Genomic DNA, 20,868 nt, shown 5'->3' on the forward strand with positions numbered 1-20,868 from the left:
TCTCACTAGCCCTGGTAATCATGGGCGATCTTAGCCACACCTGAGGTTGGAAACACCAGCTGATTTCTAAGTCTGTATATCATATTTCTGATCTCACTTCTGAGCCCCAAATTTGTATTTCCAACTGCTAACTAGATGGTTGGATGCCAGCCTCTCCATTTGATTAAAATTGAACTCAGCATATGTATTCTTTCTAAAGTGTATCTACCACCTGCATTCTCCCATTTCAGTTAATGGCAACACCATCAGTGACCAAGGGAAGGCTTGCCTTCGTGCTCACTGCTCAGTAGCTCCCACTGACTTTCTGTTCTGTGCTGAGACTATCTCTGCAACTGATTCCTTTTCTCCAAATCTCTTGCAGGAATTAGTTCTGGTTTTTCTGATCTCCAACCAAGTAGCCTTTATGGTCTCTTTGCCTCTGGTGTTCTAGGCTCAAATAATTCCTATACATTCTGCCACAGTGATCATTATAAAATGTACATTTGACCATAGAGCACCCACTACTTGAAAACTAGGGTAAGTTGTTTTTCTATTTTTCTCTAAAACACCCAATTGCATAGAGATATCCAGTGGTTACCAGAGTTGGCCTCTGCAGACCAAAATGACACCCAAAATAACAAAGAAGCTCTTGCTGTTATCCTGGGAGTCTAGATGTTTCACAGGGTTCCTCTCAGAGGTCACTCCTCATCCATTCTCAAGCCTCACTCAGCCTAGAAGAAGGTAAGTGTTTAAGAGAAAGGAGGAATCAGTAACAGCAATCCCACTCTTTCGTGATGCCTATTAGGAACTTGGCACTACTCCATGGGGAAGACCCAAAATCCCAGATGTATAGTTGTGTGAGGACATTTGCACATATAGCTCATAAGACAGCCTGAGTAGGTCTCCCTGATTCACCCCTTATACACACACACACATCCCTATACGTTCCAGTATGTCAAGGGTTAACAAATTGGGTGGGCCCAGGCTAAAAGAGCCACAGACCCAATCTGCTTAATTAATAAATTTGGGGTTAATAGTGGGTATTTAAATAGTAGAGCTTTGCTCACATCCATTCAAAATTGCTATCAACTATACACTAATTTGACTTCCCTGGTGGCTCAGATGGTAAAGCATCTGCCTACAATGCAGGAGACCCGGGTTCAATCCCTGGGTCGGGAAGATCCTCTGGAGAAAGAAATAGCAACCCACTCCAGTACTCTTGCCTGGAAAATCCCATGGATGGAAGAGCCTGGGAGGCTACAGCCCACGGGGTCACAAAGAGTCCGGACACAACTGAGTGACTTCACTTTCTTTCACTATATACGCTAATTTACGTTTGTTTATGCAGTCACCCCTTGCCACCCCACAAATGCTTTATTTGCTTCTGACTCTGAATGACATTTGCAGTCCAGTTGAAGTATTTAAAGCTGTCTGACCATAAAGACAACACTGGCACCTAGCAAGATGCTTGCTTTGTGACAACTGCTTAATGAAGACTGAATTGAAAAAAAAAAAAGATTGCGAGATGGAATGATTAAACAGTTAATTCTGTCTCCACAAGTCATTGTGAATGTAGACCAAAGAGGACAAAGAGCTAGTATTTTTAATTATTCTGAAAAGGGATACTGCTCATCTTTAGCATGAAGAAAGAGTTGAGAAAAGACAAATCAGAGAAAAGATGATAAAGCTGGGCAGTCTAAATCATCTTTAAAGAATAGATCCATCCTTTTATTTAAAGGACTACAATCTATTTCCTTTAAGTCAATGAACTACCATGCATAGGCCAAATCTGGCTTACCACCTATTTTTTTAAATAAAATTTTGTTGGAACACAGCTATGTCCTTCATTTATGTCTTGTCTATGGCTGTTTTCATGTTATAACAGAACTGAGTTGTTGCTAGAGACTATGACCTGTAAAGAATATTTGCTATCTGGCCCTTTTCTGAAAATTTTTGTTAACCGTTGCCTCAGAATATCATACAGTCCCAAATAAAATATAATTGACTCAGTACTTATTAACTTCTACCTTAATCATGATGATCTAAAATTGATTAATTATATATCAATAAAATGACAATGCTGAATTAATAAACTATATGATTCAAACTTAATTTTTATAAGCTTTTTTCAGATACATGAAATATGATAGAGATGAGTTTGGACAATTAATAAAATCATATCAATAAGAGTTGGTTTGTATCTGAACTAATTTTGTATCATGTTCCAACAAAATTTGGTTTGTATCTGAACTAATTTTTGCCCCAAATTTTATCTCCTTACCTATTAAGGAAAACAATCCACTCAAGATGGAAAGACCTAGAGTTAATCTTACCTAAGATGAACTAGTAGACCATCTAAAATATCTCTACTACAAGCAAAGGTAAGTGGAAGATATAAGATATACTATACATAAGATCAATATATTATACACAATATATTGTTTTTTACTGTGCAGCCACAAAACATACTGTTACAAGGGGTTGGGGGGTGGACAGAGGCCTGGTAATGCTCCATATAATCAGTCAAATACGCTAGAAATGTATTTCAAGTATATGAGTTCTTCTGTAATAACCCATTGTGGATTTAATATGCATACATTTATGTAAGCCCTACTTTTTCCATTTTATATTTTCATATGATTTCACCTCTTGGGGAAAGAAAATTATATAAGTTTACTACATGTGGGGCAAATATTTGGGCATGGTTTTGGTCAAAAATGACCACTTTTTTCAAGCATTGTCCTCTAGTAGTTTGTCATTCACTTTCTTTGCCAGGCTTGGTTCTGAGTGAACAAGTATTTCTTAAAAAGCACATTCACCCTCAAAGGACAATGATTTGACATTATGGGACCATCATGGGAAGGGGGTTCCCAAAATGAAAGTGCCACAAAGAGAAACATAGATCAATGGAACAAAATGGAAAGCCCAGAGATAAATCCACGCACCTATGGACACCTTATCTTTGACAAAGGAGGCAAGAATATACAATGGAGAAAAGACAATCTCTTTAACAAGTGGTGCTGGGAAAACTGGTCAACCACTTGTAAAAGAATGAAACTAGAACACTTTCTAACACCATACACAAAAATAAAATGGATTAAAGATCTAAATGTAAGACCAAAAACTATAAAACTCCTAGAGGAAAACACAGGAAAAACACTCTCTGACATAAATCATAGCAGGATCCTCTATGACCCACCTCCCAGAGTAATGGAAATAAAAGCAAGAATAAACAAATGGGACCTAATTAAACTTAAAAGCTTTCACACAATGAGGGAAACTATAAGCAAGGTGAAAAGACAGCCTTCAGAATGGGAGAAAATAATAGCAAATGAAGCAACTGACAAACAACTAATCTCAAAAATATACAAGCAACTCCTGCAGCTCAATTCCAGAAAAATAAGTGACCCAATCAAAAAATGGGCCAAAGAACTAAACAGACATTTCTCCAAAGAAGACATACAGATGGCTAACAAACACATGAAAAGATGCTCAGCATCACTCATTATCAGAGAAATGCAAATCAAAACCACAATGAGGTACCATTTCACGCCGGTCAGAATGACTGCTATCCAAAAGTCTACAAGCAATAAATGCTGGAGAGGGTGTGGAGGAAAGGGAACCCTCTTACACTGTTGGTGGGAATGCAAACTAGTACAGCCACTATGGAGCACAGTGTGGAGATTCCTTAAAAAACTGGAAATAGAACTGCCTTTTGACCCAGCAATCCCACTGCTGGGCATACACACTGAGGAAACCAGAATTGAAAGAGACACGTGTACCCCAGTGTTCATCGCAGCACTGTTCACAATAGCCAGAACATGGAAGCAACCTAAATGTCCAGTGGCAGACGAATGGATAAGAAAGCTGTGGTACATATACACAATGGAATATTACTCAGCTTTTAAAAAGAATACATTTGAATCAGTTCTAATGAGGTGGATGAAACTGGAGCCTATTATACAGAGTGAAGTAAGCCAGAAAGAAAAGCACCAATACAGTATATTAACGCATATATATGGAATTTAGAAAGATGGTAATGATGACCCTATATGCAAGACAGCAAAAGAGACACAGATGTAAAGAACAGACTTTTGGACTCTGTGGGAGAAGGCAAGGGTGGGATGATTTGAGAGAATAGCATTGAAACATGTATATTATCATATGTGAACTAGATCACCAGTCCAGGTTCAATGCATGAGGGTCAGGATGGGGAACACATGTACACCTATGGCTGATTCATGTGAATGTATAGCAAAAACCACCACAATATTGTAAAGTAATTAGCCTCCAATTAAAATAAATTTTTTAAAAAATGAAAGTGCCAAAGCCTAGAGAGCAATTTCAAAGAAAGGCACATTTTAGTGCTTTCTATAACAACAATATTATTATAATAACTTCTTAAGATGTTGACTTGACAGAACTTACTTGGATATCTAAATTTTAGAATGTTGATTAAAGAAAGTAAAATTAGTACCATTATAGTCAAACCTTGTACAGTGACCTTAATAAGTCATACTAACACTTTTATTGTTATTTTATTTGCATGTCTAAAAAATACTGCAAGTAATAGTATCAAAGTCAATATGCATAATTGTGTAATGTATCTGGCTGAGTTATTTTCTTTTTAGATTCTACCCAGCAGAAACTGTCCAGGACAATCACTTACATTCTTGCCAGTAGAAGGTCTGTGACACTGTTAAGTCTCCATACTTGACAAGACACAAGAAGCTGTGATTGCTTGTCATGTTGAAATCCAGTTCACTGCTAATCATGTAGAGCTTGGTTTCAGGATCTTGGGACAGTGTTGTGTTGGTAGCATTTAATTCTTCTCCATTTTCCAACCAGTAGAGGTGGGGCCTTGGAAAACCTCCAGAGGTTGAGCAAATTACCCTTCTGATATTAGGAGATGGATTTCCAAGATCATTTATGGTAGGGACAGGGAAGTCAGCTGAAGAAAGAACAAGAATGTAAGTACATATCATTACATGTTTGTGTGTAATTATATTTTTAATACATAGCTTTAATAAGAATAAAATATAATTTTCAACTTCCCATAAGTATTAGTAATTATGTATAACCCAAAGACTAACTTTAGTTTGAGTTGGTTATATCAATTCATTACTTTTGATGGAATGGAGGTAGGAGAGCACTTATTAAAGAACTAAATTCATGTGAATAAATATTGACATAGTGCTTGCGTTTAAAAACAACATTTATTGAGCTGTTAATTTTCTTAGGTCTGGACGTTATCTCATTTTGTCTTTATAACAACCCTAGGAGGTAGGTTGTAGATCCAAAAAGGTCAAATATCAGTAATTTTGTATTATTTATCCTAATACAATGTTTCCATTTTATGAATAATCAAATTGAGGTCTAGAGAAATCACAACCAGTAAGTGGGAGAACTGAATTCAAGTTTTTCTGATACCAGAGCCTTCCCTTCCTCTGATTTCTTTTCCTTTTTTTTTTTAGAGCTTTAAACTTTGCTGTCTTATTAAAACAGTAAATAAGATTATATTGAAAAAAATGTAGCCTCAGAAAAATACCAATGGCATGGTATTAGAGATAGTTATAAACAGGCAGATTTACATATGTTTGCCTTCTTTTCCTTTCCTTTCTTTTACTTCTTTTTCTTCCTTTTCTACCTAATTTTTGAGGTATACAAACTGACCCTCTTTTATGTATCTATTTATTAATTCATACTATACTATGTACCTGGGAGCCCACCACCCAACTTGAGAACCAGAGCATTGACAATAACTTATGTAAATCTACTTGTATGGTCTTAACTTTCCTGGCCTCCTAGTTCCCACACCTGGAGTAACACTACTCTAAAGTTTGTTTGGCATTACCTTTATATTTTCAAAAGCAGTCTTTAATCAGATAGACCTCTGTTCCAATTTTATACTGTTGAGCCTATCATCTCAACCACCATGCTTTACTGATCCCCTTGCTGTTTTGACACACCTAACAAGGACAGAGAGGCCTTCCTAATATTCCCCCAAAGTACTTGAGGCACCCTTTCATTTGTGTTTTTGACCCCTAATAACATGTTAAAATATACACAAAGCAAAGCATAGTGAAATGACTACAGAGGAAACAGGGGAAAACTCCACGCACCTCTTTCTCACTTATTGTGAGGCTTAAAGAATTTATACTTCTTTAGCATAAGTGTGGGGAACCCATCCAAATGTGGACTTCCCAGGTGGTGGGTGGTGCAGTGGTATATAATCTGCCCACCAATGCAGGAGATGCAGGAGACGGTGGATTCTGTCCCTGCGCTGGGAAGATCCCCTGGAGAAGGGAATGGTAACCCACTCCAGTATTCTTGCCTGGAAAATTCCATGGACATAGGAGCCTGATGGGCTATAGTCCATGGGGTCTCCAAGAGTCAGAGCCAACTGAGCACACACACAGGACTAATCCCCTCGTACGTCATCTCATATGTTAGTTTTCTTTTTAGAATTCAGAGCCTCACAGAGAGATGTAGTATAATGCACAGTGGTCATCAAGGGCAGGTTTTAAAACCAGTTTTGCCTTTAATCCTGGGCCAATTCCTTAACCACTTTCAGTCTTAGTTTGCTCATTGTAAGAAAGGGATTATAATACCTCCTTCCCAGTGTTGTAAGAGTTAAATGGTATCATTAACATAAATCATGTAGACCAGAGACTGACATACAGGAAGTTAGTTAGACTAATGTGAGTCTTAAACGTGTCTTCTCTTAGAGGAATTCCTTCATGTAAATCAAGTTGCTGGGTGAAAGCTTCCAGGACTGGGAGAGGAGAAGTTATGACAAGTGATTATAATTGCCAAGGAAAGGAAAAACTTGGATCTAGATACAGATAGAGTCACCTTTCTTTTTTGAATTAGTCCTGTTCTTAAATTGTTTGACATTTTCTTGAGCCATTTTTAGTTGACATTATTTTCTACTCCTTTAATTTATCCTATAAGATCAAATCATTGCAATGGTAGCTAACAAGAATACTCCTTTTGTTTCTTATAATATCAGTATGTCATGTTATAACTTGGAATAACAAATCCAAGTAACACATATCCAAATTATGATTCATGTTCATTTCTGGACTTTGCTTTTCTAAGAAATATTTAACCACAAGAATGCCACTAACACCAAGGATCATATTGAAAATCATCTTTTCAAGGTCTGCCTGGACTTAGAACAGCCTAAGCTCTGTCTTCTATTCCTTCTGTAAGATGATCTGTTCCGAGTAGCAGCTCCAAAGGTTTTGCAAGACTGAACTATCAAAGAATTACTCTTTTGTATCTCATTTCAATCTTAACCCAAGTTTTCACCACTCTTAATGGGTAGAGTAAGAATATCCTACTAGGAAAGGAAAAGGTGCATATGTTTTAGAAAGGTAAAAATTTGTTAACCTAGTTAATATGTTGGGAGAAGGCCATGGCACCCCACTCCAGTACTCTTGCCTGGAAAATCCCATGGACAGAGGAGCCTGGTGGGCTGCAGTCCATGGGGTTGCTAAGAGTCGGACACGACTGAGCGCCTTCACTTTCACTTTTCACTTTCATGCATTGGAGAAGGAAATGGCAACCCACTCCAGTGTTCTTGCCTGGAGAATCCCAGGGACAGGGGAGCCTGGGATAGTTCATAGACCCCATAGACGATAGTTCAGCTGCCGTCTATGGGATCGCACAGAGTTGGACACGACTGAAGTGACTTAGCAGCAGCAGCGGTTAATGTGTTAACTAGTATAGCTAGTTCCTGAAATGTGCTGCTTAATGCAGGTTTTAAAAACATCCATCGTGCAGCACATTTGAGGAACTAGCTATCCTACTTCATGATACTATGCTGTTATTGTATCCTTTGGCAATGTAGAGAAATCATCCTGTCCCAGTTAGCCTGAGACTTTCTCAGTATTAACACCCGAAGTCTCATATCCAATGAAACCCCTCAGTCCTTGGCAGACTGGGACAGTTGGTCACCTTGGCCAAATGAACGTTTACTTAATTTCTTGCTTCTCAGACTATAATCCTTAGCAGCAGTACAGGCATCACCAGGGAGCTTGTCAGAAGTGCCAAACCTGCTGAACAAGGTCCCCAGGTCATAGGCATCTTATCATTTGAGAAGCACTGTTCTAATTGACTCAACTGGGAATACCAGAATTGTTTCTGGGTCTAATTAAGCAGTATTTCCCCTTTGTCTTCCCTTGTCTGATTTTGGCACCGAATCCCCGTTTGAGGCCGTGTTAGCCTCAAACAGCACTCCCCCTGGTAGCCTTTTAGCTGCGTTGGTCTCCAACTATAACCTGCTACTAAGGCCTGCCCTCCCTGAAACTCTGTCTCTTCTCTCCTTCTTGGATCTTCTTTATCTTTCTGTCAAAATGTACATGTCCTGAGTCTGTTTCTCTCTGGATATTCTGTTAAAGGACCGACTATGTATCTAACGTAATTAACTGATACAGGCTAATATGTCTGTGATGACATCTCCACCCAGGTAACACATTTTCATCTTTAACAGGGATCCTGGAGGGAGAGGGAGGGCTTCCCAGGTGGCTCAGTGGTAAAGAATCTGCCAGCAGGAGACGTGGATTCAGTCTCTGGGTTAGGAAGATCCCTGAAGAAGGAAATGGCAACCCACTCCAGTATTCTTGCCTGGGAAATGCCATGGACAGAGGAGCCTGGTGGGCTACAGTCCATGGGGTTGCAAAGAGTCAGACATGACTTAGCAGCTGAGGACACATACATGAGGGGAGAATAGTGCCGAAACTAGTAGGAGAGGCTATAATAGTGGGAATTGGAGGAATCCATGCAGATCTAAATTTTGGAGGAGATAGGCTTCTCAGAGCCCCTCACATCCCACCACATGATCATGGATATTTGTTCTCTCCATGGGTAGGGAGTACACAGAGTGAAGTTTAAGATAATTCTGTGTAAATTTGGCTTACTTCCTAAGCTTTAGGTATGATCTGGGTGTTACACAACTAAAAATTCAATATAGCTGAAGACCAAAAGCAGGGAAGAACAGTAAAGAACTCACTAAAGATCCTCTTAAGCTAACTGTTATCAAGGTTATTTCTTACCTTATGTTAAAAGGTTTTGTTTCCACTAAAGGCTCAAGTGCCCAGAAAGGAAAAAGAAATGTGTTTGAATTTCACGTATGAAGGAATGGCCCCAGGCTGCCACTTCTCAATGAAGGTTCAGGACATATCAGTGTCCTCTAGCAGGATTACCTGTGATTGAGTCAAGGCTGGTTCCTACCCTGCCTTTCACAGTTTTCTAACATCTAACTTTGTAGGAATGACCGTTAGATGAGAGCTTCAAATATGCAATAAATACAATAGTAAAAGACATTCAAATACTACTTGAAAAATATTTATGCCTGTGCAGCTTTTATGCCCGTCAATATACTTTACGGAGAATATGTTACTGGATCAAGTGCAGGTAACAGAACAACTATGCTGTGTGTTAGTACCTCAATCGTGGATGACTCTTAGTGACCCCATGGACTGTAGCCCGCCAGGCTCCTTTGTCCATGGGATTCTCCAGGCAAGACTACTGGAGTGGTCAGTACAACTCAGTACAACTACATCAGTTGTACTGATGTAGTTGATCAGTACAACTACATCAAATCAAAATCAGTACAACTGCATCAAATCAAATGTGTCCCTTTATGATTCAGAAGGTGCTTCAGGTCATGATAGTGCTCCAGGGTGGCTGTCATGAGCTTGGACTGTCAAAGTGCAAGAAATGCAACTAACAAATATTTCTAGGACATCCTGAGAAAACCCAATAGGAGTGTGTCTTTAAGGACATCAAAGACATTCTCCTATCGATGGCTTATTGAAAATCAGAAAGTTCCACTGACCTCTGATCATTAACCTCACGGAAGTCAGGTGCTCCAGTTTATAAGTCCCTTTCAAATCAGGCTTCTGAATAACACAGGTGTAGGTGCCACTGTCCGACAGGCGCAGAGCCAGGATCACAATGCGGGGGTTATCGTTCATGTCAGTGATGGTGCGGTTCTCGTATTCAGGCCACACCTGCACTTTTCCAAGCAGGATGGCCAGCACCATTTTACTATCCTTTTGCCAATAGATCCGAAGGCTTGTCAGTTCTTCAGTGGATGTGTTGTAATCACAGGATAGCATTACTGTTTCTTTCACTCTTTTGGTCACACTCTTTGGGGTGATGCCTATGGAGAGGCAAACAAAACAAGATCTTGTATCTATTAAATGTTAAGATACCTGCACAAGCAGGAATTCAGAGTTGGCAGTAACAGAATTTTCAGAGTGTTGTGTTTAGTGTCTAAGCAGGATTGGACAGAGTGTTCAGTTTGATTTTTTTTTCTTTTGGTCCCCAGTGCATTTTTTTCTCCATTTAAATAATCATGATTAAAACAATAACGTAGATTTTACCATCTCAACCATTTTAAAATGTACAGCGCAGTAGCATCCAGTATCTTCACAGTTTTTGTGAAACAGATTTTCCATGCTGTACACATTAAACTGCTCCCCCTTGTCCCTCCCTTCAGCCCCCTGGTAACCACCACTCAACTTTAGGTTTCTATGAATTTTACTACTTTAGATTCCGAATCATACAGTATTTGTCTTTTTGTGACTGGTTTATTCCACTAGGCATAATGCCCTCAAGGTTCCTCCATGTTTTACATGTGTCAGAATTCCTTTCCTTTTTAAGGAGTGATAATGATGTTAATGACTAAATATTCCACTGTATGTATTAATATATGCCACACTTCCTTTATCCATTTGTCTGTCCATGGACAATGAGAGAGAAGTTATACTAGTCCCAAAAGAAAAAGGACTTTAGGAGACCCCAGCACATGAATGCCAGCTATTGGTGAGACAGTTTTCTCAGTCCCATGGGGACAGAGAAGTCATAGTTAAGGAATATGAGGTTTTGAAGGAATTTCTCTGGTCATTCATTTTGGTGGTCTTATTTTATAGACAAGAAAACTAAGCACAGGAAAGGAAACTGCCCCAGTTTTGCAGAGAACTTTTTGGATCACTCTCCTTATTTATTTGTTTCCCTCATTTGAGACCCACTTCTAGGATAGGTAAGCCAGCATTGCCTGCTCAGAGCCGAGTCCCATGTTCTAGGCCCAGCTTGACCCGTGACTTCAGACTGAAATGACTGTCCTCATCTCCATGTGACAAGACCTCAGTTACACCTCCGGACCATTTCTGCCCTCTCTATCTACCGAAACATATGGCTACCCTGTCTTTATCTTCCTTGGCTATCTGCAATCCAAATAGCCGGTCCCCTACAACCTAACTTTGCAAAACATTTAAAACATGTTTAAACATTTGCCCATTTAAACATTTGCCCATTTCCCATCAGCGTATCACAGAAATTTCAGCATCCAAACTTCATAGTTTTGTTAGCTCCTAAGCACTCATCTTTCACTCTTCACTTTCATGCATTGGAGAAGGAAATGGCAACCCACTCCAGTATTCTTGCCTGGAGAATCCCAGGGACGGGGGAGCCTGATGGGCTGCTGTCTATGGGGTTGCACAGAGTCGGACATGACTGAGCGACTGCACTTTTACCTTTCACTTCCATGCATTGGAGAAGGAAATGGCAACCCACTCCAGTGTTCTTGCCTGGAGAATCCCAGGGACAGGGGAGCCTGATGGGCTGCTGTCTATGGGGTTGCACAGAGTCGGACACGACTGAAGCGACTTAGCAGCAGCAGCAGCAAGCACTCATCAGTAGCACCAAAATCCCTGAAAGACTATATTTTCTGGTTTTCTGCTTAGAAGGCATAGTAAATTTTCCCATGCTGTGCTTGACCTAAAAGCAGAGTCCCTCCAAAACCTCAGCACTTTCACAACTGGCCAGCCCCAAAGGCCCCCCAGTGCTGACATCTTCCCTTCTGTATCCTCCAGAGCCACACAGAACCCCAGGGAGGCCCCCATCTCACTAGGAGAGGGATCTCATTTCCAGGCCTGCTCTCCCTAGACAGCAGGGTCACGGGACACTAGCCTGTCTCCACCTCCCCAGCCATCCTCCCGCCCGACATCAGACTGGATGTGGCACCACCGCAGCATTTCGGAAGAGAGTTTTGTGATTGTGGGTATTTACACAGCAGTGGGAGGTACCTTCGATTGATCCAGGGCACTTCTTTCAGCAATTGTGCTGAACATTGCCAGCCCTAGATTTAGGGAGAATAACTGAAAAAAGGAAGTAAATGAAAAGGTATACTTTGTTGTTGTTGTTCAGTCGCCCAGTCGTGTCCGACTCTTAGAGACCCCGTGGACTGCAACGTGCCGGGCCTCCCTGTCCCTCACCATCTCCCAAAGTTTCCCCAAGTTCATGTCCATTGCATCAGTGATGCCATCCAGCCATCTCATGCTCTGACGGCTCTTCTCCCTGTTCTCTCTCTGCCCTTAATCTTTCCCAGCATTAGGGACTTTTCCAGTGAGTGGGCTGTTCACATCAGATGACCAAAATACTAGAGCTTCAGCTTTAGCATCAGTCCTTCCAAAGTGTACTCAGGGTTGATCTCCCTTAAGATTGACTGGTTTGAACTCCAAGGGACTTTCAGGAGTCCCTTTATATTTTAGGAGAGCACAAAATAGCTAAATAATCCAAACTCTCTTTTTAAAAAAGATATGACTAAAAATGGTATGTAGAAGGATTCCTATTCACTTGGGTTCTAGTCCCAGCTCAGCCACTTACTGATTAACCTGTTCCCTCATCTGTAAAATGGTATGATGCCAACCTCTCAGGATGATTGAAAACTTAAATTCAAATTAAATGGTGTAAGCGGAAAAGTCCCTAGTACCTAGCAGGTCTTCCATAAGGGTTTCCTTTCCTCTTTCTCCTTCCTCTCACCCCTAACTCGTACCCTCTGGTCTCTTTCACTCTGGGGTTATGACAGACACATGGAACACTAGTCTTGCTATGGGCCAGACAGACCCCATGACAGAAAGCAACTCAGTCATCTGGGGTCCTAAATAACTGAGTGTTTCCAATGCTCTGTTGGTTCCCACCCAAAAAGAATCCAGGATTTCTAATTTTGACATGTGGTGACATTAGCAAAAAGAAATCTTAACTGAAACTGATCTGAAAGTTTTCTTCACTGAAAATTTCAATGATGGTTCTTAAGGAGTTTTTGTCCAGCCATCTGAGGAGAAGTGTGGGTGTTTGTGTAAAGGTCAACAGCAAACCATCAATGGACTCTTCGATGTTCCTATGTGAGATCCCCTCACCAGACTCTGGTGCTGAGGAAGAACCAGACTGAAAAGAGGAACCAAAAATCTTCTGGGCAATTCCCACCAGGACCTGGCTTTCATACTCAGGGACTCCGCTACACATGGTTACAAGAAAACAGTTGAAAGATTCTGAAGGGTTGTGTCTGCTTCACTGGTTCTGGAGCGGAGAAGCAGGTCTCAGCATTACTGCCTGCACTGTTGGATTCTGAGCTTAGTTTGCCGTCTTACAAACGGCCTAGCAGCACCTACCTGATAATGTGGGTTGAGGTTTCTGTGAGGGAATGTAGGTAAAACCTGACCCAGTACCAGGCACACGATTGGGACCATTGCCTTTCCCAGACTTCCACACAGCTCCGAACCTTGCTGCCTTCAGGGAAGATGTCCCCTTGTGGTGAGCCTTCTCTGACTCTCCCCAACCAGCATCATCCTCATGCCCCTTTTGAGTCACTTGCCCTGATTTATTTCTCTCGTGAGCTTGTCTAGCTGCTACATATCAGCTGGAGTTACTTTGGGGGCCATGAGAACAGGGATTTTTCTGTTTTGTTTGTTGTCATACCTGCAGAACTCGGGCCTTGCCCAGAGCAGGTGCTCCCTAAGAACTTGCTGAATGCCTGGGTAGGCCTTAGGAGATGGGCTCTGATTCTACCTGCTGTGTATTAGACTCATAGCCTTTGATTAACCTCCTTGGGCCTCAGGTATAATTTATACAAAATGGTCATAATACTGTCTCTCCAACTTACTTCCCGTAATTACCACAGGTCACATGACACCCAAATGTAAAGTGTTTTATGAACCGTAAAAGCTATACAGTTGTTTTTTTTCCCCCATGGGGTTGTTCTCATGCATAGCACCTCCTGTGCCTCCGGTGTTGAGTCACGCCCAGGATGGGGCCAGAATCACTGTGTAACTGGCTGACACTTGCACTGAGTCACTGCCCCCATCTGGCACATGGTGCCCATTGTCACCTTGCCCATCTGTGAGGAGGAGGAGGGACAGCAGAGATGGAAGGCAACCTCGCTCATCTCTCACAAGTCTGTGTGCAAACCACCCCACCCGCAGGGCACTCTGGGTGCACTTCAGAACCCCTGCCTTTCCTGACCCCTCTGCCTGCTTCCTGCCCCGATCATAGCAGCTCCCCACTGATAACTCCCCAAGAGAGGGAGCTTTCTGCCAGCAAGTGCAGAGTACACTAGTTTTAGAAAAATAATGTACCTCTCAGAACTCAAAATACAATGGAATATTATTTAACCAGAACAGGTGTGAGGCACTGTTACTACAACATAGATGAACCTTAAAAACATTGTGCTAAATGAAAGAAGCCAGACACAAAGGCCACATATTATATAGCTCCATTTAAAAGAAATGTCCAGAATAGGCAAATTCATGGAGACAAATTAGATTAATGGCTACCAAGAGGTGGGGTAGAGGGAATGGAAAGGAATAGCTAATGGGTTTGGAGTTTCATTTTAGAGTGATAGAAATGTTCCAAAATTATAGTGGTGACGGATTCACTTCTTTGTGATTATACTAAAAACCACTGAATCACACACTTTAAAATGGTAAATTTTATGTCTTTGCAAGAAAAACAACAATAAACGCATGCGGGACAGTTGGGAGATATGACAATAAAATTTAATGTTTAGCTTTAAAGAAATAAGAACCCAGTCTAGGAAGCCATGAGTCTCCCCTAGTCCCTCCAAAGAAGGGGAAGGCAGTGTGGACAGTGGGCTGGTCACAGCACCCCTTCCCCATAGGTGAACCCCAGCAGTGGTCAGCAGGGCTGCACCAACACTTCTAATGGAGAAAAAACCAGGTGCCCACAGCAGCTTAGATCACCCTGTGCTGTTGTGTATCTCACTGAGGAATGTGGTGTGCTTTTTAAATAAAGACTTTCCCTGACTCTAAAAGAAACACACATTAAATTTGGAAAGAATGAAAAATAAAGAAAAACACAATAATCACCTATAATCTCACCATCTGGAGATTTAATGGTCTGGGTGACCTTTAACACAATGGAAGTGACCTTTTGGGACCCTTCTAAGTGCTTTTAATTAAGTGATCCAGCATCCACAGGGCTGGTGTGGGCCCTGGGCTAGGTGCTGGGCACACGAGGGGGCTACAGGTATCTGCTGTCCAGCAACTGACAAATTTATACTGGTGACCTGATTTATGCACTGCTCCCAACTTTCCTCTACAGGCCCAGACTATATGCTCTTTGCAAATATGATCCTTACTTGTGTGTCTCTCTCCAAAATGCTCGGGGACTTGAACAGCTGGTACCACAATAGTCATAGCAAGAAGCGTGGTTTGGGGACGCCTTGGCCAGCGGCATGCAGACAGAACGTGGCGACGGGGGAGAGGCCCTGTTTACGGTGGCACTCTGGGGCCCTCTTTTCCTCTAGCTCAGTGTTCCTCGTGCTATAGACTTCCAGGCCAACACCTTTCCTGAATTCCTGGCCTACTCCTACCTAAGATCTCTCTCCGTTCCTTAAGGCTGTGTCTCCCTGAGAGGACCCTAGCTCTGAGGAAAAGGTGCCCATATTAGATGACCACCAGTTTCTGGAGCACGAGTCCAGTGCTTCTTCCTCTGCAGACCAAACCAGAAGTGAAACAGGAGGCCTGCTGGTGCTGCCCTGTGCAGGAAAGAGGTCCCCCTGTCCTGGGTAACAGCGGGGGGGACAGGAGCAAGTGTAGCTTTCCTGCACAGGGGAGGAGGTGGGTGGCAAATCCCCAGCCCTGAACAAAGTCCTCCCTGATTGCACTGGCTGCTCTAAAAGCCATTCTCCATGCTTTAGCAACACTGGCTTTTTCTTTTTTTGTATAATGTATCTTTTACTACTAAACCTAAAGGACTGTGGACCAGTAGCATCAATATCACCTGGCTGATTGTTAGAAATACAGATTTGCTGGCCCCTCCCCAAAGCCCACCTAAGCAGAAACTGCATTTTTAAAAATACATATATGGCCTTTATCTTTCACAGCAGTTCTAGGTTCACAGTACCCATGTGCCCCAGTTCCCATGGGTGCAGCCTCCCCCACTATTAACATCCCACACCAGAGTGGTACCTTTGTGACAATCAGTGAAGTTACGCTGACACATCACTATCACCCAAAGTCCCCAGTTTACATTATACATCATTCTTGATGCTGTACATTCTATGGGTTTTGACAACTGCCATTGCATCTACCATTACAGTATCATACCCAGTCTTTTCACTGCTCTAAACATCCCCTGTGCTACAGGGAAGTCTGCTCAATATTCTGTAATAACCTAAATGGCAAAAGAATTTGAAAAAGAATAGACACGTGTATATGTATAACTGAATCACTCTGCTGTACACCTGAAACTAACACAATATTGTTAATCAACTATACTCCAATATAAAATAAAAGTTAAAAAAAAAGTCCCCTGTTCTAGAAGCTGCTTTTTAAACAGTCCTCCAGGAGATCGGTATGTATAATAAAAGTGTGAGCAGCCCTGGCAGAGACTGTGTCACTCCCCTTCTTAAAATCCTTCCATGGCCTTCCAGTCCTCCAAATAACTTCCAGATCCCTGGCCTTCGAGCCCGAGCCCGTAGAGTCTGGTCTCTGTCTCCCTGCTGCCCCAACACTGCGCGCCTTCACTTCTTTGCTCCTCCATGTCCCTCACATGCTGCTCCTTCCACCTTCACCCAGCTCACTCTCACCACCCTCCTCCCCTCTGGCAGGGAAACATCGTGTTTCTTGGTCATACATTCAAGTGATTGATTCATCTTCGTCTTCATGCTAATGACTGTAAATTCCATGAAGGCAAAAGCCAAGTCAATTTTGCTAACAGCTTGTCCCCAGGACCAAGAAAAGTGTCTTGTACATAAGAAAGGCTCAGTGTTTGTTGAATACACAAATGATTAAACCAGAAAATGAGTTCCCCGCCCGCTGACTCATCCTTATCTTTCTGCATTTGTCCAGGCTAGTCTCTGCCCAAGTTCTGCTGCTGCGACCCCCACCCTCCACCATAAAGCCTGCCCGCCTTTCCCAGGTCAGGGGCGCTTACAGGCAGAGCCAGGCACTTCTCTGCTTTTCACTTGTTTGTGGATTAATTACTTTTGCCTTCTCCAGCTAACATACTCACATCTCTCTTTGAGAGTAGGAATCTGAGGCTCAGTTTTTCAAGGTCCATCTTTTACACAGTAGATGTTCAGACAAAAGAAGCTCAGATTCCTTTGTTGACTCAGTATAGCAACAATAAAATCTGGATGTAACTGTACAACAAGGTGCTTTCCAAAATACCTTTCTTTAGCTCCAAGTTCATTTCCTTCTATTGGCCTCTAATTTTTGTGGTATAATTGTTAAAGTCTTGGTTTTAATTTTCTTTTTATGCTTTCTCTTTTTTTTATTGTTTTTCTTTCTCCTCACCCCTCCCCCACCTCTCTCTCTCTCCTTCTTTCACAGACACACACACACACACGCTTGCACACACACCACATTTCTAGGAAGCCTGTAAATTTACTTTTAAATCTTTTAAAGCTCATTTAGACTCCCCAGAAGACTCTAAATTGGGAATGCTGCCTTCAGCTACCCAGGAAAAAAATTGTAACCGTTGGAAATATTACTGTCAAATATATGCAAAATCTGATGTTTAAATTGCAAAACTTGAATCATGGTTCTCTTGCTTCAGCAACAGTGTAAAATAGCAATTTCACAACAGAAAATGTATAAATACCTGCATTGTAGTCATCTTTTTTGCGACTGTGCCCACATCCCTGTGTCCCCACCACCGCCCCCACCCAACCCACGAAGTCATTCTGGGTGATGGCTGCAGTTTAAGCAAGCAGAGCTTAAGACAAGATCCTTTGATATTTGGTTCTTTGAAGACTAGGAAACTGTGCAGGAGGCAAAACCTCCTCTTTATTTTGAGGAAACCAGGTGGTATGCTGCTCAGCAGAAAAGCAGATCTTTTATTTGTTCTGCCTTCTAAAAAAAGTCAGAGCCACCCTGTCAGCAGAATCAGCACCACCCTTCCCAACAGCCCCCCAAATTCAGCACCTGAGCTGGAAAAAGTCTCCAGAAGTCAAAAATACTCTTTGTAGGACGCACTTGAAATACCTTTGTAGTAAGTTAAAAGTAACTCAAAATATGATTTGCACTAAATCTGATACTACCAAATGTCAGATGCCAGCATTGACAAAGGGCATTGGCACCTAGAGCGTAAAAGTAAATATTAAGAGAAAATTTTAATATGAAAAAGATTGTATGTCACCACTACTTTCTTTTCCCCCTTCAACTTGGAAAGATCATCACTGTTCAGTTTTAGAAGCAGAGGATATTGTGTTGTCTCATGGAAATGTAGCTTGGGAAGCAGAGCCCAAGGCCAGTGTGCCCTCGGTGTGTCACAACACGTAAATGAGCATCTAGTGGAGGAGATCACAACTCTAAGCTGTCCTTCTGAATTGGCTTTTGGTTTTGTTAAAATAACACGGCTCCGCCTTTCCTTTAAGGTCTGTGTTCCTGAGCTAGCTTGGCCACTGGCTTGTTGTGTGATCAAGGACAGGTCCTTTAACCTTTCTGGACCTGTTTTCTCATCCCTAAAATGGACTGAAATACCCTGAATGTCCCTTCCCTCTTGCAGGGTGGCAGAAGGAGACAGCACAGAGAACACCATGCCCTTTCTCTTCCAAACCCCGAGGTGGTAGACTCAGTCAAGTTCCTGGAAGTTGCTTACCTGAACAGAAGTGAAAAAGACCAGTGAGCACCAAGAGCTGAGAGAGCCAGAGGCATGGGCGCTTGGGTGGTAGTGTTCCCCACTTCATTGTGTGACCCATGGCTTCTGCTGGTGAGGATGGAAAACAAAAGCAAACAGTTTCAAGCCACGTGAGAACTGGCACCTCACAGTTTACACCAGGCAGGGCCGGAGACAATTCAGTTGCCTCCCGCACAGAGGGTTCGCCTGTGATGTTTGCAAAACACACTGAAGAGACGCTGGTTGGAGTACCTGGGTATGCAGACTCCTAAAATTAAAAGACAGGATTTATCTTCACAACCTGAAAAGGAAAAAAAAAAAAAAAGGTCATCCAGGAAGGAAGGAAGATTGGCCTACCCTGGGTTGTAAAACCTCTTGGTTTACTGCCTAAAATGAGTCAGGGACTGTAATCTGAGCAACCTCTAAATCACAGCACAATCTTAAGGGGAAAGCAAGACTTGACAGACATTTGAGGAAGTGACCCTGCCTTGCACATGTTCCGAGAACCAACCACTGCTCTCCTACTGCTGGGAGATGTTGAAGGTTGTTAAAAACAAGGAGAACTAAAGGCCCCTGGACACCAGCCAGCCAACGCATGAAAGCTCGGACCCTCTTCAGAACATATAGAGAAACACAGAGCACCAGGGAGGGCGTATTTTGTACAAGGCAGTACTTAAGTCATGAAACTATTTCTTTCTTACTATATTAACACAGAGAAACAAATGTTTCTGTTTTTAAATGCTTCTACATAAAGACTGTGTCTTAAAGCCGTAGAGGATTTCAGTCAGTGGAAGAGCATCAGTAAAAGGGGAAGAGAAAAGACATACGGAAATCATTACTTGGTTATATCATGTACTACAATGTGAGAAAGCTGATTTTTTTTTTTAGCAAATATATTAAACATTAGGAATAAAAATGAAAGCTGTGCTTTGATGTGATCCTCTCAGATTCCAGCAGAGACCCAGTCTGGGTGCTACCCAGATGTTTGGGACCCGTCTTGGAGAACCACCCCAGGGCTAGTCTGTCAGCCACACCAGATTGTCTTATCAGCCACACTGTATTTTAATCAGAATTAGCCTGGATTCACTTATTCACCAGAATTTTACTGGTTTTGGAAAACTCAGATTCAGCCTGAAAAATTAATATTTTCTACTATCTAGGGCCATAACTGATGCCCAGGCTGTGCTGGTGGCTCAGGCAGTAAAGAATCTGCCTACAATGCAGCAGACCCAGGTTCAACCTCTGAGTCGGAAAGATCCCGTGGAGAAGGAAATGGCAACCCACTCCAGTATTCTTGCCTGGCGAATCCCTTGGACAGAGGAGCCTGGCAGGTTATAGTCCATGGGGTCACAAAGAGTCAGACACGACTGAGCAACTAACAGTTTCCACTTTCCTTTCCACTTTCTAGAGTCATAACTCTGATAATGATTCTCCAATATGTTGGAATAAGAAACCCCCAGAAGGCCTTCTGGGGGGAAAGGATGCATCTTAGAGGTATGTTTGTTTAAAAAGCAGTCAGGTTGTTGGTAACTAGATCCACCAAGCTATCCCCATATTAAGCTAATAATAAATGTACTTACTTGCCAAAGAACAATTCCTCTTGTATTAAAAACCGAAGTATGAGGCTCCACTTCTGAGATGTTCCTTTCTTGCCGTCTTCAAACTAATGGCAAGTCACTCGGTTTTTCTTTGGGTGATATTTCACAGAGGTGGCATTTCCCCTCCCAACTTCCTTTTACTTGATAGAGAACTCTGATGTTCAGAAATGTTTAAGTCCAACCAGGGGAAGAGCATAGTGTTCTTTATGTGCAATTTGAGGAAGCTCCCTCTGCTGTCCTGTTTTGTCAGTTCCCTTCAGATGGTATTGCAGATTGCACAGCCTCTCTCCCTCACCTGCCCCAGCAGTGCCTCAGGGTCAAGGGGGAGAGGAAACTGCACTGGGCCACCTGGGGGAGA

The 20,868-nt window shown here is 42.1% G+C and overlaps 1 protein-coding gene and 1 long non-coding RNA gene across 6 annotated transcripts in view; one reads left to right on the top strand and one right to left on the bottom strand.

The window, feature by feature from the left end:
- CD80 (CD80 molecule) overlaps nucleotides 1-20,667 on the bottom strand; it is a 28,474-nt gene extending 7,807 nt beyond the window's left edge. The window contains exons 1-5 of one of the 4 annotated variants that reach the window (XM_005905437.3): nucleotides 20,493-20,667; nucleotides 19,165-19,213; nucleotides 18,895-18,999; nucleotides 9,824-10,150; nucleotides 4,649-4,930 (exon numbers count right to left, since the gene is read on the bottom strand). In XM_005905437.3, coding sequence (XP_005905499.1) covers nucleotides 4,649-4,930; nucleotides 9,824-10,150; nucleotides 18,895-18,994 — 709 coding nt within the window. In that variant the 5' untranslated portion in view covers nucleotides 18,995-18,999; nucleotides 19,165-19,213; nucleotides 20,493-20,667. Of the gene's footprint in view, nucleotides 1-515; nucleotides 711-4,648; nucleotides 4,931-9,823; nucleotides 10,151-18,894; nucleotides 19,214-20,492 lie in introns of those variants that run through there. The other 3 variants (XM_070369923.1, XM_070369933.1, XM_070369928.1) reach the window with 3 other exon arrangements.
- Nucleotides 407-20,406, top strand: LOC138987693 (uncharacterized). 2 transcript variants are annotated; one of them, XR_011464084.1, is made up of 3 exons: nucleotides 407-516; nucleotides 2,269-2,360; nucleotides 20,321-20,406. It is a non-coding gene; the product is annotated as an uncharacterized lncRNA (long non-coding RNA). The 2 variants fall into 2 exon arrangements; XR_011464079.1 differs by lacking the exon at nucleotides 20,321-20,406 and adding an exon at nucleotides 2,755-4,809.
- Nucleotides 20,668-20,868: the final 201 nt, after the last annotated feature.

Source organism: Bos mutus, chromosome 1 (assembly GCF_027580195.1).
Source record: "Bos mutus isolate GX-2022 chromosome 1, NWIPB_WYAK_1.1, whole genome shotgun sequence".
NCBI lineage: Eukaryota > Metazoa > Chordata > Mammalia > Artiodactyla > Bovidae > Bos > Bos mutus.